The sequence below is a fragment of the Silene latifolia genome, chromosome 6 (genome assembly GCF_048544455.1).
Source record: "Silene latifolia isolate original U9 population chromosome 6, ASM4854445v1, whole genome shotgun sequence".
In the NCBI taxonomy this organism is placed as follows: domain Eukaryota; kingdom Viridiplantae; phylum Streptophyta; class Magnoliopsida; order Caryophyllales; family Caryophyllaceae; genus Silene; species Silene latifolia.
In genome coordinates, this window is record NC_133531.1 from 52,088,720 (window position 1) to 52,110,933 (window position 22,214).

The 22,214-nt window shown below is 39.4% G+C and overlaps 1 protein-coding gene and 1 non-coding gene across 2 annotated transcripts; both read right to left on the bottom strand.

The window, feature by feature from the left end:
• Positions 1-184: 184 nt before the first annotated feature.
• LOC141588077 (uncharacterized) lies at positions 185-2,430 on the bottom strand. Its single transcript, XM_074409533.1, has 4 exons — positions 2,416-2,430; positions 1,569-1,940; positions 1,057-1,446; positions 185-943 (listed from the first exon to the last, which is right to left on the bottom strand). Exons 1-4 carry the CDS (start codon positions 2,428-2,430, stop codon positions 185-187), a joined length of 1,536 nt encoding a protein of 511 aa, XP_074265634.1.
• Positions 2,431-7,652: 5,222 nt separating this feature from the next.
• Positions 7,653-7,759, bottom strand: LOC141589401 (small nucleolar RNA R71). The gene has a single exon (XR_012520342.1). It is a non-coding gene; the product is annotated as a small nucleolar RNA R71 (small nucleolar RNA).
• Between the last annotated feature and the right edge of the window lie 14,455 nt (positions 7,760-22,214).

Genomic DNA, 22,214 nt, shown 5'->3' on the forward strand with positions numbered 1-22,214 from the left:
AATAATAATAATAACAATAATATATAATTAGTAATATTATACCTGATCTTATACTAAGAAATCATATCCTATTAATTTTTTTTTTTTGCAAGAAATTCATGATCCTTTTTATTCTTCCATATTGGTTAGAAAAATAAAGGATACAAATGAAATCAAACAAAGAATATCCACTATAGGGCTTAGCTTAAGCCCCATTTAGTTTACAAAGAAGAAGTCCATACTGCTTCTTCCTAACATATCTCAGGAGACGAGTACTAACGATCAGCTGCAATTGCTTCAGGATGTGAGAGGGAGGATGCTCAACCCCACGAAAAATCCTACTGTTGCGTTCCTGCCAGATGTAAAAAACAGTAGCTGCTATACAACTGATGTACCACTGCGCTTGCCAGTGCCTTCTATGATTTTTGTGAGCAATCCAAAGGAGTTCCTGCTCATAATGATTACTCCTTGCTTCCATCCCAATCCACTGTAGAACAACATGCCAGACTTCAGCTGAATATGAGCAGCAAAAAAAGAGATGCTGATGGTATTCATTCTCCTGTTTACAAAGGGTGCGCTTATTAACAATGTACATTCCTTTGCTAATCAGGGAGTCAATTGTAGCCAGTTTCCTCTGAATAGCAAGAGAGGTAATAAAGCCATAGGATAGAGAGATGTGTTGTGAGTGAAGAGCTCTTGCCCAAGTGAGTTGAGGTCTATCAATACGGAACCAATTATAAGCAGAAGATAGATCAAACTTCCCCTTAACAGTCCAGTCTTGAAGCAGTCTGGCAGCATTCCCCTGGGATCCTGCTTTAGCAAGCATCTCATCTTTTACAGTTATGATACTCCTTAAGCTTTCAGCAAAGTGAGCTTTGCAGGTGACCTCCCAGAAGGGGACATCTGGGAAATGATAAGCTTTGTGCCAAGAATACCACAACCCATGCTGCTGGGTCTCTAAAATCTAAATCCATTTGGCTAATAAAGCCTTATTCCAGGACAACAGTTCTTTAATATCAAACCCCCCCCCCCCCTCTCAAGCCAAGGGGAGCAGATGCTGTCTCAACTTTTGCACACCCACTTCCTTTGATCAGATCCAATTCCCCAGAAGAAGTCCTTACTCATTTTGTTCAGTTTTTTAAGGATATTATGAGGTAGAAGGACATTAGCACACCAGAAAGCCTCCAACCCAAAAACCACAAAGTTAATTAACTGAGCTTTCCCAGCATAAGAGAGGAATTTAGTAGCCCAATACGGAACTTTATTCTGCAATTTACTAATCAAGAGTCCATACATGTCAGTAGTATTCCTAGCAGTGTTCAGTGTCAGTCCCAGGTATCTGAAAGGGAAAGTGCCTTCAGAAAACCCAGTAGTATGAAGGATATGATGCTTGACAGTCTCAGCCACCCCTCCAAAATAGATGTCAGTCTTATCTTTCTTAGCATGCAACCCAGACAAATCAGAAAACTAAGTTAGAGGATCCAAAACAGTTTGGACAGATGGCAAATCCCTCTAGTAAAAATCATCAGACCATCAGCAAAGACAAGGTGGGTGAGCTTTAACCTTGAACATTTTGGATGGTAAGAAACATTAGGTTTAGTGAAGATCAATCTGAGGTATCTGGAAAGAACTTTCATACTCAGCACAAAAAGATAGGGTGATAGGGGGTCACCCTGCCTGAGCCCACTTTTCCCCTTAAAGAAGCCATGAATAGAGCCATTCAACTTGATGGAGAACCAAGAAGAAGAAATACAACCCATAATCCAGGAAATAAATTGGGAGGGATACTTTAATGCACCAAGCATATTCTCAATAAATCCCCATTGCAAGGAATCAAAGGCCTTCCTTATGTCCACCTTAATAAGGCACCTAGGTGTGAGATATTTTCTATCATATTCTTTCACCAGAGACTGTGAAAGCATAATATTTTCATGAATGTTTCTATTTTGAACAAATGCAGCCTGTTCAGATCCAATAAGAGAAGGAGCTCAATATACGACATCGTCGCAACGTAAAGTAAATGCAGCAGGAGCGGTTAACCAGGCTAACAATCTTTTAGGTACTAATCAGGCATAAGCAAAGCACACTCATATTCTACCATGGATGCCAGGCACAAATCAAACCAGCAACAACAGTCAGGCAACCTCGTCTACCAGTACAGTCTCAGCAGACCACCAGAATAGCAGCCAGGCTGGTCACCAGCAGCCACCTTGGCTAGCTGACTCTCTTTTCAACTAATATCAAATCAATCCTAAGGAGCCAGGGATCAATCCTAAAGAATTCCACATAAAACTCAAAACTGAAAGCAAGTTGCATGTGGGGTAATTCAGATAAAGCAAGTTTGCCATTTTTTGCCAAGCAGGTGAAAACTCTCAACAAAGAAAGCAATGGCTTATTTCAGCATTCATAAATGAAGCCTTGAGCCACACAAGATGCCTGGACAAGGGCCATTTTGACTTCCAACAACCAGCCAAAGAAATACAACAGTCAAGAGGACAACCCGTCACTATCAGTCTGCAGCTCTTTTGTTCCATTCAGTTTGCCTTAATTTTCTTTTGTAACCATTGTAATATAGTCCCAATGTTCTTGTTTGTTTCCTTAGTTTAATCCTGGCCCTTAGATGGAGTTGTCTAGGGTTTATCATGTACTGAAAACTTCACAGGATGGCCTATATAAGGACCATTCCTCAGTCTGTTCTACTCAGACTTTGATAAATGAAAACCTTGAGATTTCTCTCAAAAATTTGCAAATCTTTTAACTTTGCTGAGTCTTAGTTATAAGTCAGAATTAATAATACCTTGTGCTTGCTTAGGTGTTGATTACAGATCTGTGGTTCTACTTAGAATATGTCTGTGCTTGCTTGAACTATTTTAAGTGCATTGTCTGATTGAGCTTGAATTGATTATGTGCTTGCTTGAACAATTCAGTCTTAATCTCCCTAAATTATTAAGTTTAATCTCTGTGCTTGCTTGAGAATAAATTTAATAATTATATCCCTTTTTATTCAGAAAATATCACAAGAACAGTCACAACAATCACTCTGAGGAAGCTGTCTGAGAACTAACATATTTCAGTCTTGTTTTCTATTGACTAAAAATACATAGATTGCGTGTAAAATTCTGAGATTTAGCACAGTTTAATTTTACCATTTAACTAAATTTTCACCAAGTTTCATAATTTTTCAAATCCATTTACTCTTTTTACAAAATTCCCCAAGTTTATTGCATTCCCTGAGAATTGCTCCTTTGCCTATTTCAAGGTTTGTTCATATTGTGTCTGTCCCCATAGTTTACAGTGCAAATTCGGGTTATCAGAGCTTGGGTTATAACACAATCCTATCTTCTGTTAGTCCTGAGTGAGAGAAAAATGAGTTCATTTTCCCAGCTACATCAAAACTACAAAAAAATAACCCAATGAGTGAAGAGAGACTTGCTGGTATTAAGACCAAAATAGAGGATCTTGCAGGAAATGTGGATACTTTGCTCAATGCTGTCCATGTTTTCATGGAGAGATTCCTAAACCATGACCCAAGGAGGCAACCACCATCTTTCAGAGAAAGAGGAAGGGGGAGAGGGATTGCAATGGGAGCAGGAAGGAGGCAACCACGTCATGATCCTCATGAGGAAGCCATCTCTGAATCAGATGACTCAAGAATGGAGGAAGGAATCTATGATGCCAGAGACAAAGATGTAAAGGTCGACATTCCTGATTTCCATGGTAGTTTAAATCTTGAGGATTTATTAGACTGGCTTAGATCTGTTGATAGGGTCTTTGAGTTTAAAAATTACGATGACAGAAAAGCTTTTAAAGTTGCCATCCAAAAACTTAAGGGCTATGCATCTCTTTGGTATGAGAGTATGAAGCACCAAAGGATTAGAGATGGAAAGGAACCAGTCAGGTCTTGGCTTAAGTTAAAAAAGAAGTTAAAAGAAAAATTCATAGCTAAAGACTATACCCAGGATATTTTTATTAAGCTGACTCAGTTGAGACAAGAGCAGTTATCTGTGGTGGCCTACCTTAGGAACTTTGAGCAGCTAACCCTACAATGTGAGGTTACTGAGAAGCCTGAGCAAAAGATTGCTAGGTTTGTTGAGGGTTTAGATCTTAAGATAACTAGTCGGGTATGAATGCAGCAGGTTTGGTCATTTGATGAGGCAATTAACCTAGCCTTAAGAGTTGAGAAATTGGGGAAAGTGAAGCCTGTAACACCCAAATTTCCCACCAGAACAACATTCAAATATTATACTGGTGTCAAAATCACTGAGACACCTAAGCCAGCTACCCAACTCACAGCAGACAAAGGGAAAGCACCCATGTATCCTAAAACCAACCCACCTTTGTCCAGGGATAAGGTCAAGTGCTTCCAATGCCAAGTCTTTGGCCATTTTAAGAAGGACTGTCCTTCTAACAGAGCTCTCACAGCTATGGAGATTGAAGAGTGGGAAAGGGAAGGTCTAGTTGAGTATGAGGAAGAAGAGACACTCGTCGCAGCAGAAATGGAAGCTGAGGGGGAAACCGATCAAGGACAGGTTGTGGCCCACCCTGACACAGGGCATAGTTTCATTCTATGGAGGGTTATGCACTCTCAACCAGCTCCTCTAGAAGCTGATCATAGATCCATGATATTCAGGAGTAGGTGCACTGTCCAAGGGAGGGTGTGTAATTTGATCATTGATGGAGGTAGCTGTACCAATGTAGCTTCCACCATTATGGTCAGCAAGTTAAGTTTACCTACTCAGGAGCACCCCAGTCCATACAAGCTAAGATGGTTAAACAAAGGATCTGAAGTAAGATTTGACAAGCAGTGCGTTGTTCCTTTTTCAATTGGGAAGGTGTACAAAGATGAAGTACTATGTGATGTGGTCCCTATGGATGCTTGCCATCTACTGTTAGGAAGGCCATGGGAGTTTGACAGGAATACCACTCACCAGGGGAAGTAAAATATCTATAGCTTCAAACACAATGGCAAGAAAGTCACCCTGACTCCCTTACCACCAAACCAGAGAGGTTATGGAAGTCCTAACATGCCTGAGGAGGTTAATGGAGTGTTTTTTCTATCTCAGGCAGCTATGATCAAGAAGCTAAGGCAAGAACAACCTATTTTGTTCCTCCTATCAAGGGAAATCAACACTAAGGAGAGTAATGATGTGCCTGCAGAGGTTCAACCTCTGATAAAGACGTACAAGGAGGTTTTTCCAACTGAGTTGCCCAGTGGTTTGCTGATGTCACTCATATTTGAGCATATTTAGTCCCCAAATTAGCCTTGTTCCTATGCTTTTTAGTGCATAATTGGGTCATTTACTATCTTTAGTTTCCCATTTTGCATATTCTTTGAGGTTTTGTTTTCTTGGTAGGAGAGGAGTGTAAACCTTGCATTTTCATGGCAAAATGGAGCTAAATTCATAGAAATCAATGACCAAACATCAATAGGAAGATGATACTAGAAGGCCTATGTAGATAATAAAGTAGATTGGGCCATGATGAAAGGATCCTTGCATCCTCAACAAGATCCCCGAGGATTGTTGAGGAAAAAGAAAAAGAAGTGCGACCCAGGATCCGAGCGGCTCCTTGCCAATCCGAGCGTCTCCGCCACCAATCCGAGCGTCCCGATGCTAAGACGCTCGTCTTGAGGCCAACAAATCCGAGCGTCTCTCCCCTGATCCGCTCGGATTCCCTTGCAGAACTCCACCGTGCCTCTCTTGCTAGACGCTCGGGACGAGCGTATTTCCTGGAGACTACCAAAACGGAGATGAGCATTTCCTTGGAGAGGAGCACTTCCTCAACTTTTCTTAAGGGTCTTAATAGTAATTTAAGCCCTTAGTAAACCTAATCTTTGTACCTAATGTCTAGTATAAATACCCCATTGTACTACCTAGATTTGCATCACATCTTAATCTTATCCTAATCAAGTCTCAATACTCTCTTAATCTTGTAATCAACTCTTAATTTAGCATTAATACGAATCTCATTTCTTAATCTTTTCTTAATTTCTCTATTGTTCATCATTTATTTTGGGTAATTAGAAGACTATTTGGGTTTATTTGGAGGATTGACAACCTTCCATCAATCATCAAGTACTTCTATTATTCTTTGCTTTATTATTTGGAATCATCTTTATAGGTATAATTCTCTCTTAATCCCTTTTTAATTATTGTTAATCATCTTCATTTGTTCATCATGTTTTGCCTTGCTAGTATGATTGACAACCTTGTTAGCATGTTAAACTTGATAATGAGTGAGTAGTTTCCTTAACTACGGTTAATGGGGAATTAGGGGAAACCAACATGGGGATTGATTCATGCTTAATCTAATATGTTTTCATAATTAATTTGCTTGCTTGTTGTGATTTCAACTTATACACATGTTATGTTTGATGAAATGCGATCCTATGAATCCTTGCATTTTTTACCCATCACTTACCTTTTCAATGAGACTTGTAAGACATAAACCAACTTGAGTCTCATTAGACCATGCATATAGTTGGATAAGGAGGATTAAGTTTACTTGTAGGTGTTGTACAATCTAATCGATTCGGCTCCAGGACCCAAACCTTCTTAGGGATTGTAAGATATACACTAACTCGATCCCATCATAACAATAAGTGCTTGCATCTAGTAGAGAACATGTTTGTATGATCAAATCCCATGAATCCCCTATGAACCCATGACACCCTAGTGCTTTTAATCAATTGTTTACATCTCATTTTAATCATCTTGCTTGTTTTCATTGCTTTGCTTTTATATTGTTGATTAGTTTAGTTGATCTTCTACCTCAACCCAAATTGTGACACCCTTAGACATAACCATTTCCAATCAAAAATCCTACATCAATACCCGTCCCTTGGGATCCGACCTTTACTTACCTCTTTACTAAGAGTAGAGTAGTTTGTGAAGTTATAAATATTGCTTTGGTCTAGGTAACTTTTGACGACGAGTAACAAAACCGACATCGACCAAAAAATGGCGCCGTTGCCGGGGACGGTGTTAACTTGATTTGATTTTCTTTGATTGTTTTTAGTTGTGTCTTTCTTTACCTTGGGGAAGTCAAACTCCTCAAGGTTTGTTCTAATTGTTTTCGAGTTGTTTGATATTTTGCATGTCTAGGAGATCTCAAGGTAACTTGTTACCCATTGATCTTGAAATTGAAAGAACTTTGACCAACAATAGAAGACTTGCTAGGAATACTTTGAGAGGTATTGGTGAGATTGCGGACATTCAACCAAATAACATTGAGTTCATCAACCCTTTTGCAAGAGAAGAAGAGGATAACCCAACACAAAACCAACCACAAAACCAACCCACAATGCCTAAATTTTCATCACATTCTCTACCAACCGAGGAGAACCTACCAAATGGTACTCCTACACCACAACACTTAACCGGTAATTTCATTGCAAAATCCGCATTTAAACAATTAGTTAAGGGAAGTCAATTTGGGGGGATGCCTAGTGAAGACCCTCATTCTCATATGGAGACATTTTGTGACTATTGTGATGCGATTTCTCAAACCGGAGTTACTCAAGACCAAATTCGATGGGTCTTATTTCCTTTCTCTTTGATTGGTTAGTGAAACAATGGTTGAAGAGCCTAGATAAGGCTACTCTTGGTATTGACTCTTGGAAGAAATTGGCACTTGCTTTCTACAAAATGTCCTATCCTCCGGAGAAGACTAACATGTTGAGAGCCCAAATCACCGGGTTCAAACAAAGGGATGAGGAATCTTTGTATGAAGCATGGGAGAGATTCAAGGATACTTGTCGATCTTGTCCACACCATGGACTTAGCGAGTGGTTCCTTGTACAACAATTTTGGAACGGTCTATATGAAGACTCCCAAAACATTCACAATATGGGATCAAATGGTATGTTTACCGAAGTTGATGATAATCAAACATGGAACATGATTGAGGAAATGGCGGTCCATAACTCACAATATAGTAGACCTCAGAAGGCTCCTAGAGGAGGAAAGCATGAAGTGCACTCTATTACTCAATTGGGTGCTCAACTTAGTGCTCATATTGACACCATTAATTTGAAGTTTGAGAAGGCTATGGCTAAACTTGAAGAGGCCTCCAAATCACCTAAGCAACATGTTAATTCCATGATGGCATCTTCATCAATTCCAAGTGGAGTATGTGAGGGTTGTGGAACTTTGGGACATGAGCAAAGTGAATGTAGGGTAACAACTGAACAAGTGAATGCTTTCCAGGCATACAAGAGTGGTACCCCTTATTCCAACTATTACAATGAAAACACCAAATTCCATCCCAACCTCTCATACAAAAGCCAAAATGTTCAAAACCCTGAAACAACATACACCCTACCTCCAATGAGAAACCAAGCTCAAAGACCCTTTTACAATCAAAACCGAAGTTATCAAAATCAACCTCCATACAATCAAACAAATGACCAGGGTTTTGATGTTAAATAAGCGGTCCTCCAAATGCAAATGAACCAACAAGAATTTTTCACTCAAATGCAAAAGGATAGCCAAGCAAAAGACATTACCATTAACAACATACTAGCTGACACAAAGATTGGAGACCCAAATATCTCAATTAGCATCTTCAAGTTCACAAAGACAAAAGGGGCAATTGCCACCTCAAGGTAATCCCCCAAGGCAATAGTCGGTGAGTGTCATCCATTTAAGGAGTGGTACAAGGTATGAAGGGCCAAAGAGGCCCGTTGATAAAGATTTTGTGAATGCTAGTGACAAGAAAAGAGTTCTTGAAGACTCTAAGAAAGAAGAAGAACACACCACCATTCAAGAAGTTTCAAAGGAGAATGAAGATAAGGCTAAAGGGAAGGAGCCTATTGTGATTCGGCTTCCACTTCCAAGTCGTCAAGCTAAGCCTAAATTTGATGAACAACTTGGGATGTTTATGGAGATTGTGAAGAACTTGGAAGTATCAATTCCATTAACGGAATAAATAAATCATGTTCCGGCCTATGCGAAATACATGAAAGATATTCTTAAAAAGAAGAAATCCATCCGGAAACTTGAGACTATTGCTTTCACTAAGGTGAGTAGTGCCATCCTACAACGAAGTTCACCTCCAAAACAAAAGGATCCGGGAAGCTTCTCTATTCCATGTACCATTGGCGACACCACAATCACCAAAGCTCTATGTGACCTTGGGGCAAGTCTGAGTGTCATGCCATATTCGGTGTGCAAAAGGTTAGGAATGGGAGAGCTTAAGTGCACTAATATCACACTTCAAATGGCGGATCGATCAACGAAGACACCTTTAGGGGTATGGGAAGATGTGCCGGTAAGAATTGGCAAGTTCTTCATCCCGGTGGACTTTGTTATTGTTGATATGGAGGAGGATTCCAACATTCCTATCATTCGAGGAATACCTTTCTTACACACCGCGGGAGCGGTGATTGACGTGAAACATGGAGAGCTCACACTCAAAGTGGGAGATGAAACGTTCACTTTTAATCTTGACAAGACAATGAGAGCTCCCCGACTACATGAGCCATGTTTCATGGTTGATCATTATAGCCGAGAAAGTGATAGGAAGAAGTTGGCATCTCAATGCAAAGAACAAGCTATGGGTAAAGAATCACCACCCATATGGGAGAAGAAAATGGGTACACTACTACAATTTAAGGCTACGAGAACACCTCTAAGAGAACGGTTGATAGCGGAACCGGTCTCTTTCTTATAAATTAACAAAGATAACGGTTGTTTCTTCCAACCGTACTCGTAAATTAACAAAGAGAATGGTTAGGTTTGACCAACCGTCTTAAAAGAAATAAGAGACCGGTAAATATTTAGAACCATTCTCCTTGAAAAACAAAGAGCACGGTCCCTCTTTATCAACCGTTCTATTTGTTAATTTGTAAATCCTAAATAATACGGAGTATCAAACTTCCCGTTCACACTTCCCCGCACATACAACTTCCATCGCTTTCTTTCAAACACCAACAATCATCGCTTTCGCCCTTTGTCTGTGGTCGCTCGTATTCCTATGTTACCTCTTGCCGCCGTTAGGTCTCTATCCCGCCGCCACCTTTCTTCCTTTTTACAAGGTTTGGTTGAATTTAATTTTTAGTGTTAATTGTTGTTGTTTGAGGTTTAAATTAGTGTTATATACATGAATTACACTTCTTATGTTGTTAAAATGTTGGGTAATTGATTATTTGATGTTAGAATTGAGATTAAGTAAGTTAGGGTTTGTATTATTTGGGGATTTTTGTTATTTGGGCAAAAATATAATGAATGGTGTGCTAGGTGCAAATCGACTGTCATTTGATGCTCCCCCAGCTGTCAGCGACATAGGTGCTTAACAAATTATGAAGCTTTGATGTTTTCAACCCCAATTCTAACATTAGGGGAAACTCTCATTGCAAAAATGAGAGAGCGTAGTGTAAGTAGTGGAGAAAAATATTCCCCAGTGCATCTTCGCTTTGAAGTGGTAAGATAACCTTGTTTTAATTGTTGAGATTGGTGCACTCTGGAAAGTGGCTATTACGAAATCGGTGATCGTGGCATTATCAATCTAGTTGACGCAGTAAATGAGTATATGAATGATGTTGTCCTTCAATCAGTTCAATGCATTCATGGTAACTGAGATTTGATATCACGAGTGACAACCTGAAATACTTAAGCCAGGCATTGATGGTGTTCATAATAGACTCAAAGTACTTAATTCTGTAAAACTGGCAGTGGTTTGTTACCTTTGTGAATCCTCCTTTGTTTTGTTTCCTGTTAATAACTCTAGTTCTTTTATTTATCTTCACATTTACACTACTACTTACTATTGGGGTTTCAGGAGGACAAATTCTTTTTACCACTTTCCTCCCTTGTTGATTTAATTCATTGCTAGTGTTCCCTTATCTGGTTGGTTCTATGAATGTTACTTTAGGGCCGGTTATTGTATTGTTAGTCTTAGGCGAGTATTTTCATTCAATGGATACAAGATCTCGCTATTCTTCGACTTTGGGATATGATCGTTTAAAGTAACTGCTTTACATAACTCTCAAGTGTCTGAACTTCATATTAGCAACAAATAATGCCTCAATAGAGGCATTGGCTTAATCACTTATGGTATGCAAGCGTATTGGTCTGTGTCATTTGACAATGAAATCCATTTATTTCATGCATTGTAGGACCTCTCGTTGAAGGGTTTACGGCCGGGAAACTGGTGAGTACTGAGATAAAGCAAGTGAATGCAAAAATATGATTGATGAGCTTCTAAATCTAATGCGTGATGGGAAGATAAAATATGAGTAAGTTCTCTTTAAGAAAATAAAATGCTTCTGTGTTATGTGAACCTATAGCATTCTTTGGTGTGAATCATGTTAAAATCGATAATATATTCATCTAAAAAAAGACTTCTTCTTATTCACTATAATGTTCCTCTATAACGGCATAAATGCTGAAAATTTTGATTTCTTTTGATTTACTATAAAAATATTTGCATTTGTTATAAAGTTGGGTCAGAGTGTCGTCTTGGAGACTGCGGAAAGTCAAAGGAAACATTATAGTGAAGAGGAGGGAACATATGATATGATCTTTGGAGCAAAAACGAAAAGTGCAAATTAACTCGTAATTAGGAAATTCGACAAAAATGAGTGTAAATTTGTCAATCAAGAAACCCTTGCATACTTTCCACGACATCCGGGCATAGAAGTGTAGCACGACGATTGAAGGGGATATCCAACGTTTCACTCTCCCTTTTGTCTTTCATTTTCCCCTTTTCTATTTTTTTCGCATTTGGAGGTGTGCGTTCACCCATAGATGGTTCTAAAGAATGATTCATGTCAGCCGACCCCAAATCATTTTGGGATTAAGGCTCTGATGTTGTTGTTGTTTATAGAATGTGATTTGTTTTTATGTTGGCTATCACAATGGTACAGTAACTCTCCGTTACATGATGAGCTTGAGACCTGCATGAATGTCATAAAGACACCCACAAAGTCACTGGCAGAGTTATCCAGTTTTTTCTGCTGTCAATCATATTTTCATTTTCCTAAAATTTCATCTTGAAGAAAAAGAAAAAAACATGTCCAGATCTCTAAATATGGCATTTCAGCAAGTTAGTGGATTTTCCAACCTAAATAGTTGGGTGCTTGATATTGGATAAGTTGCATCTTATTGGCTTGGCTTACTTAATGCAGGATGGAACTTGTTCCTTTCAATGACTTTCATTCTGCTTTGGATAAGGCTCTTGGAAAACAAGGAAGCCGACCGAAACAAGTCCTCACTTTCTGATAAGGTGAAGGTGTTTTTGAAGTTATTTACTTGCAAGTGTGTCCCTTTGGCGGTTGGGCCTTTACACCAAGAGTTAACTAAACTTGACGCATAGTTGCGCAAATACTGAGTATCATGTTGTCTCTTCTTGATATGTATTCTCTTTGGGTGCCTAGTTGGTGTGTGACATTCCTAATTAGGCATCAGGCTTGAAAATAGACTGCTGTTTGGGTTGATGGCACTAGCCTTAAAATATCCCTTCTTGCTGGAGTTTCTGAATTGTATTTTGTATTTTGTTTCAATAGGATTTGTCCTAATGGTTCAAATTAAATCGGAAGGTTTTTGTGTAAAAATTGCTGGAGTTTCTGAATTGTAACAGGTTTAATTTTTATGAGCTATACGATTCAATCATGTAGGGTTACGATAAAAATAGAAATTTTTTTTTTAAAAAAAATAAAATTAACAACCAGGACGGTTAGTACCATCACAACTGTTCACTTTGAAAATGTAGAACTAAGGCGCCAAAAAATCTAAAATTCTAACAAAGAGAACGGCCTTATCAAAGAGACCGGTTCTTATATGCAACCGTTCTATGTGATATATCAAAGAGAACGGTTGTGGAGCTCGACCGTTCTAATTGTTGTTACAAAGAGACCGGGTTGACTTGATTTCAACCGTTCACTTAGATCAAATTGAACGCTTGGCCACAGGACGGTCCAAAGTACCTATAAGAACGGTTAGAGACCGTTCTCTTTGATCCTTTTTGTAGTAGTGGTAATATCCAAGATGCTCCATCCGAAGAGCAAGAATGTCTCAACAAGAATGAGAGCTTGAATAGCTCACCACCACTCATGACAAGAGAAGAGGAAGGCCTCATTGGCCATAATGACAAGAAGAAAAAGGAGTTGTTCTCATCAACTCATGATACTATTGGGGAACAAGTAGACGAAGTATGTGGTCTTTGGGATAATGAGTTTGAAGGGTTATTCAATCCTTATATTGGTAATGCTATGACCCAAGACCACAATGAAGAACAACATGTGCAAAGGTCTATTGAGGATCTTTATCATAACAATGAACAAGCATTCGACTACTTCTTCAAGGTGTTGAGCAACATCAACAACACCTTGGCTATGCCCCATTGACATCTCATACATGGATGAGAGCTTGGTGGAGTCCTCCCTAAACCACCATTTGTAAATATTCTAACCCCTTAACTTACATTTTACTTATTGTATTGCATTTTTGTCAATTTTGGGTTTGTATTTTTATGCCTTGATCAAGATTTTCATTTCGAGAGAAAGTGAGGGAGGGACTAATATGTTTATTGATGTGTAGTGTTTTTACATAGTGTGGGGATAGCAATTGCCTAGGCTATCCAAGCCTTCATAGTGCCCCCACAATGAAGACCAAGGGAATGAAGAGTAAATGACACGGGTTATGAAATACCCACGGGTGGAATCGAATCCAAGTGAGGTACAGGGGACAATATGAGCGGCTCGATAAGAATCCGTTCGTCCTGAAGACAATCTGAGTGTCCTGGGAAGAAGACGCTCATCCTGAGAGAGCTGGAAAAAAAAAGATTTTGGTCTGACTGAAGATCCGAGCGTCTCCATATAGAATCTGCTCGTCTCAGTCAAGACGCTCGTCTCATAGAGGATCCGCTCGTCTTAGTGCTGGTAAAATTTAGGATTTCCTCCTAACAAAGAATCCGAGCGTCCTCAAGGAAATCCGCTCGTCTCCCTCCAGAAAGACGCTCGTCTTCATCAGAAGACGCTCGTCTCAGCACGGTCTTATTTTCTGAAACAAGCCGGAACAGAATCCGAGCGTCCCGACCCAGATCCGCTCGTCTCCCCTGTGCAATTCAAATGTAACGGGATTAAAACCTCACCTTTCCCAATTCATTTTACTCATTTAAAACAAAAACACATCCCCAAAACCCTCAATCCCTCCATCCACAAAAATCAATTTTCTCAACCAAATTCACCCAAATTAATTCCAAACTCCCTCAAAACTCAAACAAATCACTCCTTTGTCATCAACAAGCAATTAAAACACCAAAATCCTCAAAGTTTGAATCGATTTTCTAGAGTACAAGGGCAAAATTCGAAAATCCTAAATCGATTTGGGTCTTATTGAAACTTGAGGAATTCAAGCAAATTTTGGGTGTTCTTGGTGGGTGAGATTGTCGTCGGGTCTCCCAATCAAACACATTTATATTCTCAACAAACAACTAGTTAGTGGTTAAGTCGAGGTCGATCCATGGGACGGTGTGCTTTGGGTTCTAAATCTATCTATCTCAATTTGTGCTAGTGTCACAATTGATTTGGGTTTGTAGTTGTGTTCTAAACTAATGCAAGCAACAAAGTAAAACAAGCAATAAAGGTGTAGACAAATAATAAAGGATACTAGGATGTCATGGGATCATAAGGGATTCATGGGAGTTGATCATACAAACTTGTTCTCAATTATATGCAAGTGCTTATTGTTGTGATGGGATCGAGTTAGTGTATATCTTACAATCCTTAAGAAGGTTTGGGTCCCGGAACCGAATCGATTAGATTGTACAACACCTATAAGTCGACTTAGTCCTTCCTATTCAACTATATGCATGGTCTAATTGTAATACTCCGTATTTATATGTCTTGGGGGTACTCTATCGAGTAGCCCTTACTCTGTCGAGTAAGGGCAAGTTGCGAAGATAAATAGCTTCTGACCTGTTGGGCACTCGATCGAGTAGTGGGGCACTCGATCGAGTAGAAAATACTCGATCGAGTACCTTGGGTACTCGATCGAGTGTCGGGTTTTACGGGGAGTTTTCTCGGGTTTTGTTAATTACGCGATTAAGGTATATAAACATATTCGGCATTGTTCTAAATCACTTTTTACAAAACCTAAAACCTGTTTAAGAGAGAAAGCAACTAGTCTTCTTCCTAATCGCGTTCTTGACAATTCCCGGAGTTCAGACGGTCGGTTCGTATCGTAGTTCGTGTCGTTGGATTCCTTGCGTCGAGGGTAAGCTTTTAATATAAGTTAAGTAATGTTTTGTTAAGATTGGTGAAACCCTAATTTAGGAATTGGGGGTTTTTATGAGTAGTATTTGAATGGTAGCATCTATGTGTTGTATGATAGGAGGAGAGTTCATAGAAGAGGCGTTTTGAGACAGCTGTAGATACCGTCTGCGTGTTGTGCTTTCCAGGTAGGATTTCCTACTCAGTATTAGTCCCATAATGGGATATTGGTGATGTGCTGTAGTTAGTTGTTTGATATGATGATTGTGATTGTGATTGTGATTGTGGTTGTGTTTGTTGATGGTTCTCGAGATGCGTTCTCGGCTGAGTGGGGTCACTTGCGGGAGTGATCTCACGCCCTAGTTTCGCCCTTCGTGGAACCCGCCACGAAAGGGGATGTGCACATTAATGGACGGGGTTATCGCTCGTACGATGAGCGGGGCTTAGGTGGGAACGGCTGCGGTCCCCCGGGCGTGGCGGGTCCAGTGGACGATCGGTGATTGAGACGGTTGGTTGGTGTGTGAGTGTGTGTGTGTGTGGCGATTTTGTTATTTGTCTTATTGTTGTTAACTATTTTGGTTGTGTGATTAATCGACCGGTGTTGTTTTGTAAAACTGCGGTGATCCATTCGGGATGGTGAGCGAGATATTGAACAGGTATAGAGATGATTTGGGATAGTTGGGATGGCCACGACATGACGATAGAGTCTTCCATTTGTAGTTTAGTTTTATTTACATTTCGAGTTGAGAACGATTAGTTTGGAATAATGTATCGTACTTTTAGTTTGGTTTCAAGGATTGTATTCATTCATTAAACTATTATAATAAATGTTGTTTCCATTTTGTCTATTTGATTATCATACCTCGGGCGACCGAGATGGTGATGTCTTCATACCTGAGTGGTCCTGGTAAGGCGCTCGGAGTATGGGGGTGTTACAAATGGTATCAGAGCGACGATCCTGAAACCTGTAACCAATGAACTTAATGAACATAGGGAGTCAATTAAAATGAACCCGGGGTAAAAGTTGTAGGAGCTAGTGCAAAGGCTTGGGAGACGTCCTAAAGCCGCAAGGGGTCGCCCTACAACTTTGAACCGGTCACATGGGAAAGTGTTTGTCGAGTCGTATGTGTGTTTGGTTAACTGGTTTATGAATGTGATGGAATGTGTTAATTGTTGGATGTTGAAGTAGAAAGTTGAGCATGTGAAAGAAAATGGTGATATGAGGAAACTTGTTGATGAGATATATAGAACTGTGGTTGGAATGAGAAACATGATGGATGATTCATAATGTGACATAATAATAACATGCGAATAGAAATGTTGTGTTGTATACGTATATTTTGTCTGCATAGAGTTGTATGATAAGTTTATGTACTTGTCCATGATTGTTCATGGGTATATGTTGTAAGAAGTGTGTAGCTGTAATTGATGAATTAGTTGGAAGAGATTAAGTAAGTAATTGCATAAGAATATGAAATTCATGGGTGGAGCATGTTTATGTGGGTAAATCGTGATTGACAAGTTAAATAACCTATGTGCATGATGAATGTTGTTGCTTGATTTTTGAAAATAGTAACGTATGATTACGAATACTGGTTTTATGAGTTTTGGACTGGTTTTGTTTGCTTGGTTGTTGTTTAAGTCGTTTGGGAAGTAAAAATCAATAGTTGTGTTTTTCGTTTATAAAGAGGTTGTCTTTAAACTGTTATAACTTGAGATGCATAAATGATTTTGATATGATTCCAATTGGAGATGATAGCTTGTCCTTTTACGATTCTAACGATAGGTCACACGCCCAAATTGACCAAGTAATGAGTGAGTTATGACTGTTTTGAAAAACTGGGACAGGTCTTGAGAATTAGGGTACTCGATCGAGTATCCTTGGTACTCGATCGAGTAAGGGGGCACTCGATCGAGTACCTCAGTTACTCGATCGAGTAGCCCTGGTGATTGGTTTTACATGCTTCTGATCTTGACCAACTCGATCGAGTAAGTCCCTTACTCGATCGAGTGGCCTGTACTCGATCTAGTGACCCCTGTTTTGGGTCATATGTTTATCTTTTGACTTCGTTGCATATTATGTTTAATTCAAAGACGTTATTTTGCTTCTTTATGCATTGTTTTACATGTATGTTGGTCTTGACGCGTAAGTTACCCAATTTTGTGGTGTAAAGAGTGGCACCTATGATGAGTATGAGTTCGGTGGGGGAGGACATGATTTATATGTGTTGGGATTAGTAAGACTTAATTGAGGCATAGAGCATGTGGTGTGAGACGAGATGAGTGACATGATTGTATGTTGAGTAATGAAAATGTAAGTGAATGTGGGCAAGGCATGATGTAAGTTTAAGGAACGTGAGAATGAAAAGATTGAAAGAAAGGATATGGATAGTGACAACCTGAGATGTGTAAAGAATTATGGAGGGAAGTAGTTAAGAGCCGTGTGGGTTAAGAATATACATAATGAAAGTTCGTTTTAAAGGGGTTGAGAAGAGTGGTATATAGTGAACCTTGTGGAGACATGTCGCGGGGTGGAGATTTGGCTTTTTAAGAGATGAAACTATTGTGGGTTTTCCTTGGGCAATTAGCGGTATGAAAGGAATTTTGATTTCTAGAGATGTAAGAAGGAAGATGCAATTGTTGAACAAGAACGTTGATTTTATGGATGGATTAGTGGCAAGGGTGATTGATGACATAATAAGAGAATATTTGTGGTAAGAAAGAGTGAGATGATATCGATATGAAATAATTAGATGTGAGTTTTGGAGCGTGAGAACGAATCGATTTCTAAAGAGTTAGCTAGAAGGAATAAGGAGTTGAACTATTAATTGGTATTATTGAGTGTAAAGAGAAAAGAAGGATAAAAGTAAGGTGAGGAAAATATTCTAGGAGTCATGTGATATAAAGGTAAGGAATCATTGAAATGTGTGATAGCGTCACGAGGATGTTAGTTAATGGTTATAGAGGAGTTTTGGGACAACATGATTAGTAATGAGTTTCGAGGAATTAAGGAAAGTAAGAAGTTGGTAGAATATTTGCACGATACGAGATTTTTGGCGGAGAGTTAGATGATGATACAATTAAGGATAGTATTGGGAAGAATATTGAGGTAATTTTGTTGATGAATTCGATGTTTGTTATTTGGGATGTCAACCAAAGATAGGAAAGAAATCGTGATGTTTAGAGATAAGTGTAAGAGGTTTGATGTTCGGACAGTGGTAGTGTTATCGTTTGTGGTGTTGTCACTAGTGGTTAAGAGTGATGGTATATTAGAAAGGTAGCAATTCTAAAAAGGTTGATTTGGTAGGGACCTGATTGTTGTGTATGATTGTAAGAGGGTATAAGATGTGGTTAGATGAGGCGGATGCTAATAGTTGAATAGTAAAGGTATGGTTATATTTGGCAGGAAGTGATGGTTGTGTGAATGGGGGAATATGTTATGAGGGGCATATGAGTTAAACTCGGGCGACAGGTAACCTTTGTTGAGTGGTAACTTACGTGGTCAGGATTGACTGGTTGGATGTGATTATGGGTCTATGTCATATATATAAATGTTTGTGTGAGGTTGTGACCTCACAAGAAGTGGTATGGTGTGATAATTATAAAGCTGTTTTATGAATGTTCTGTAATATACATGTTGGATACGAGAACGTTGGGAATGATATCCAAAAAGGTAATAATTTGACTGATTTGGCATGACTAGTTATGCTTGTCTGTATTCATGATACATGTCAATATGTGATATGGTAAGGGGATGATATTCACGAGGTTAGTATCTGTTTAATTCATAAAATATGTTGTGCTATGATTTAGTAAAGTGGATTTGAGTAAGTTTTTCTTGACTGAAAAGTTATCCTGAGTCAGTGTTTATGGGAGTTGTATGCAGTTGTGATGTCTATCGATGTGGTTGTGGTGCCTCGGGTGGTGATCCGGACACGATATTTAGTGTTGTGATGCGGGTATTTTCGCACTACGGTGTGGCTGTTGGTGGCGGTGTTGTGATGCCGTCACCGGTTGTGGTGGATTAGGCGGGATGATTATGATTCGAGTTTCGAAAGTACATACCGATTATACATAGTTTGTTGTTTGTTTGATGTTGCTCCTGCGAGTTTCGGCCGCATGTAGACAGTTGTCTTGCTTATTGATGTTCTCTTTACCAGGTTAAGTTAAGAATGAGGTAGAGTATGATATGAAATAGAGTTGAATATGTTTTCGTTGTTGTCATGGTATAGTGATGTTCTATTGATGGGACACGGTTGTGAGAGGTTATTCTGATAATTTTGATCTTGTTCTAGATAAGGCTTTAGTAGACATGGTAATGGAAAATGATTCGTGGAACATGTGTTGTAATGATACGAAAGCGGCGGGTAGTTCATAATCTTTTGTTGGGACAAAGTGAGTGTAGGGTGTTGGGGGAATTAGTGTCATATTAAGTTATGTATGAGTTTTGCGGTAATGAAGGAAAGAACTTGAGGATCTAGTGTGCGTGTACATAACGAGTGTGGATCGTGAGTTATGCTTCGGGGAAATAAGTGCCTTACATAGAGAGGTATGTTGTTTTGCAGAAATAATGGAGAGTTAGTATGGTGATTTTGCTACGAGTTTTGAGGTATAGGTTAGATGGTGTGACGAATGAGTTGAGGTATGAGGAATGTTTAAGTAAGAGAGCCTTGGATATATGCATGGCGAGTGTTTAGATTATAAGCGGTTATCTTACACATGTGGTGGTAAAGAGAGTAAGGAGATGTATCTAGTATTTAGTATTAGTGAGTTACGAGGACGTAACATTTATCTTAAGAGGAGTAGGATGTGATAAAAGAGATTTTGATGGGTGTGCATATGGTAGTATATTTGAAAGTAGAGTGTTGGTGTAGCATAAGATATGGATTTGTATATGTTGTGGTTGATAGTGTTAAAGGTCACGGACGTGCTTGTAGTAGTTTGATGTTAGGAATGCGAGAATACTTCGATAGTGTTGACAGTTGGATGATGAGATTATGAGTGTGAGTAAACTTCGAGGACGAAGTTCCTTTTTAAGGGTGGTAGAATGTAACATCCCGTTTGATGTCTATGAGTGTCTTGATTTTGGATTTGATAGTGGATGATATTATGGAGCTAGCAGCGTTAGAGGATGGTAGTTGGTTATGTATGGAGTTGGTGTCGTGAGAGATATATATATGTGGAGTTGATACGATATCGTGAGCCATGTTGTGGAGGTAGGAATAGTTAGTGGAGTTGGTGTTACGAGTTCATGTTTGGGTTGGAGTTTTGTTTCGAGTTCTTAGTTACGTTGTTGTGTCTTGATCGAGTTAGCATGTTTGTTTTTTTTATGTATGGGTTGAACTTCGGGGACGAAGTTCTTTTTAAGGAGGGAAGACTGTAATACTCCGTATTTATATGTCTTGGGGTACTCTATCGAGTAGCCCTTACTCTGTCGAGTAAGGGCAAGTTGCGAAGATAAATAGCTTTCGACTGTTGGGCACTCGATCGAGTAGTGGGGCACTCGATCGAGTAGAGAAGTACTCGATCGAGTACCTTGGGTACTCGATCGAGTGTCCGGTTTGACGGGGAGTTTTCTCGGGTTTTGTTAATTACGCGATTAAGGTATATAAACATATTCGGCATTGTTCTAAATCACTTTTTACAAAACCTAAAACCTGTTTAAGAGAGAAAGCAACTAGTCTTCTTCCTAATCGCGTTCTTGACAATTCCCGGAGTTCAGACGGTCGGTTCGTATCGTAGTTCGTGTCGTTGGATTCCTTGCGTCAAGGGTAAGCTTTTAATATAAGTTAAGTAATGTTTTGTTAAGATTGGTGAAACCCTAATTTAGGAATTGGGGGTTTTTATGAGTAGTATTTGAATGGTAGCATCTATGTGTTGTATGATAGGAGGAGAGTTCATAGAAGAGGCGTTTTGAGGCAGTTTTGTAGATACCGTCTGCGTGTTGTGCTTTCGGTAGGATTTCTACTCGGTATTAGTCCCATAATGGGATATTGGTGATGTGCTGTAGTTAGTTGTTTGATATGATGATTGTGATTGTGATTGTGGTTGTGTTTGTTGATGGTTCTCGAGATGCGTTCTCGGCTGAGTGGGGTCACTTGCGGGAGTGATCTCACGCCCTAGTTTCGCCCTTCGTGGAACCCGCCACGAAAGGGGATGTGCACATTAATGGACAGGGTTATCGCTCGTACGATGAGCGGGGCTTAGGTGGGAACAGCTGCGGTCCCCCCCGGCTGGTCGGGTCCGGTGGACGATCGATGATTGAGACGGTTGGTTGGTGTGTGAGTGTGTGTGTGGCGGTTAATTTTGTCTGTTTGTCTTATTGTTGTTAACTATTTTGGTTGTGTGATTAGTACTGACCCCGGTGTTGTTTTGTAAAACCTGCGGTGATCCATTCGGGGATGGTGAGCAGATATTGAACAGGTATAGAGATGATACTGGGATAGCTGGGATGGCCACGACATGACGATAGAGTCTTCCGCTGTAGTTTAGTTTTATTTACATTTCAGTTGAGAACAGTTAGTTTGGAATAATGTATCGTACTTTTAGTTTGGTTTCAAGGATTGTATTCATTCATTAAACTATTATAATAAATGTTGTTTCCGTTTTGTCTATTTGATTATCATACCTCGGGCGACCGAGATGGTGATGTCTTCATACCTGAGTGGTCCTGGTAAGGCGCTCGGAGTATGGGGGTGTTACACTAATGAGACTCGAGTTGGTTTATGTCTTACAAGTCTCATTGAAAAGATAAGTGATGGGTAAAAATGCAAGGATTCATAGGCTTAGCATTTCATCAAACATAACATGTGCATAAGTTGAAATCACAACAAGCAAGCAAATTAACTATGAAAACATATTAGATTAAGCATGAATCATTCCCCATGTTTGTTTCCCTTAATTACCCATTAGTCTTAGCTAAAAGACTACTCACTCATTATCAAGTTCAACATGCTAATAAGGTTGTCAATCATATTAACAAAGCAAAACATGATGAATAAATGAAAGTGATTATCAATAATTA

Excerpts from the sequence above, each read along its gene's own strand:
- LOC141588077 (XM_074409533.1), bottom strand. Across the intron at positions 1,447-1,568 it reads TGATCTTCACTAAACCTAAT|TTTTCTGATTTGTCTGGGTT; the intron begins GTTTCTTACCAT and ends CCTCTAACTTAG. Across the intron at positions 944-1,056 it reads GATCTGATCAAAGGAAGTGG|ATTTTAGAGACCCAGCAGCA; the intron begins GTGTGCAAAAGT and ends AAATGGATTTAG.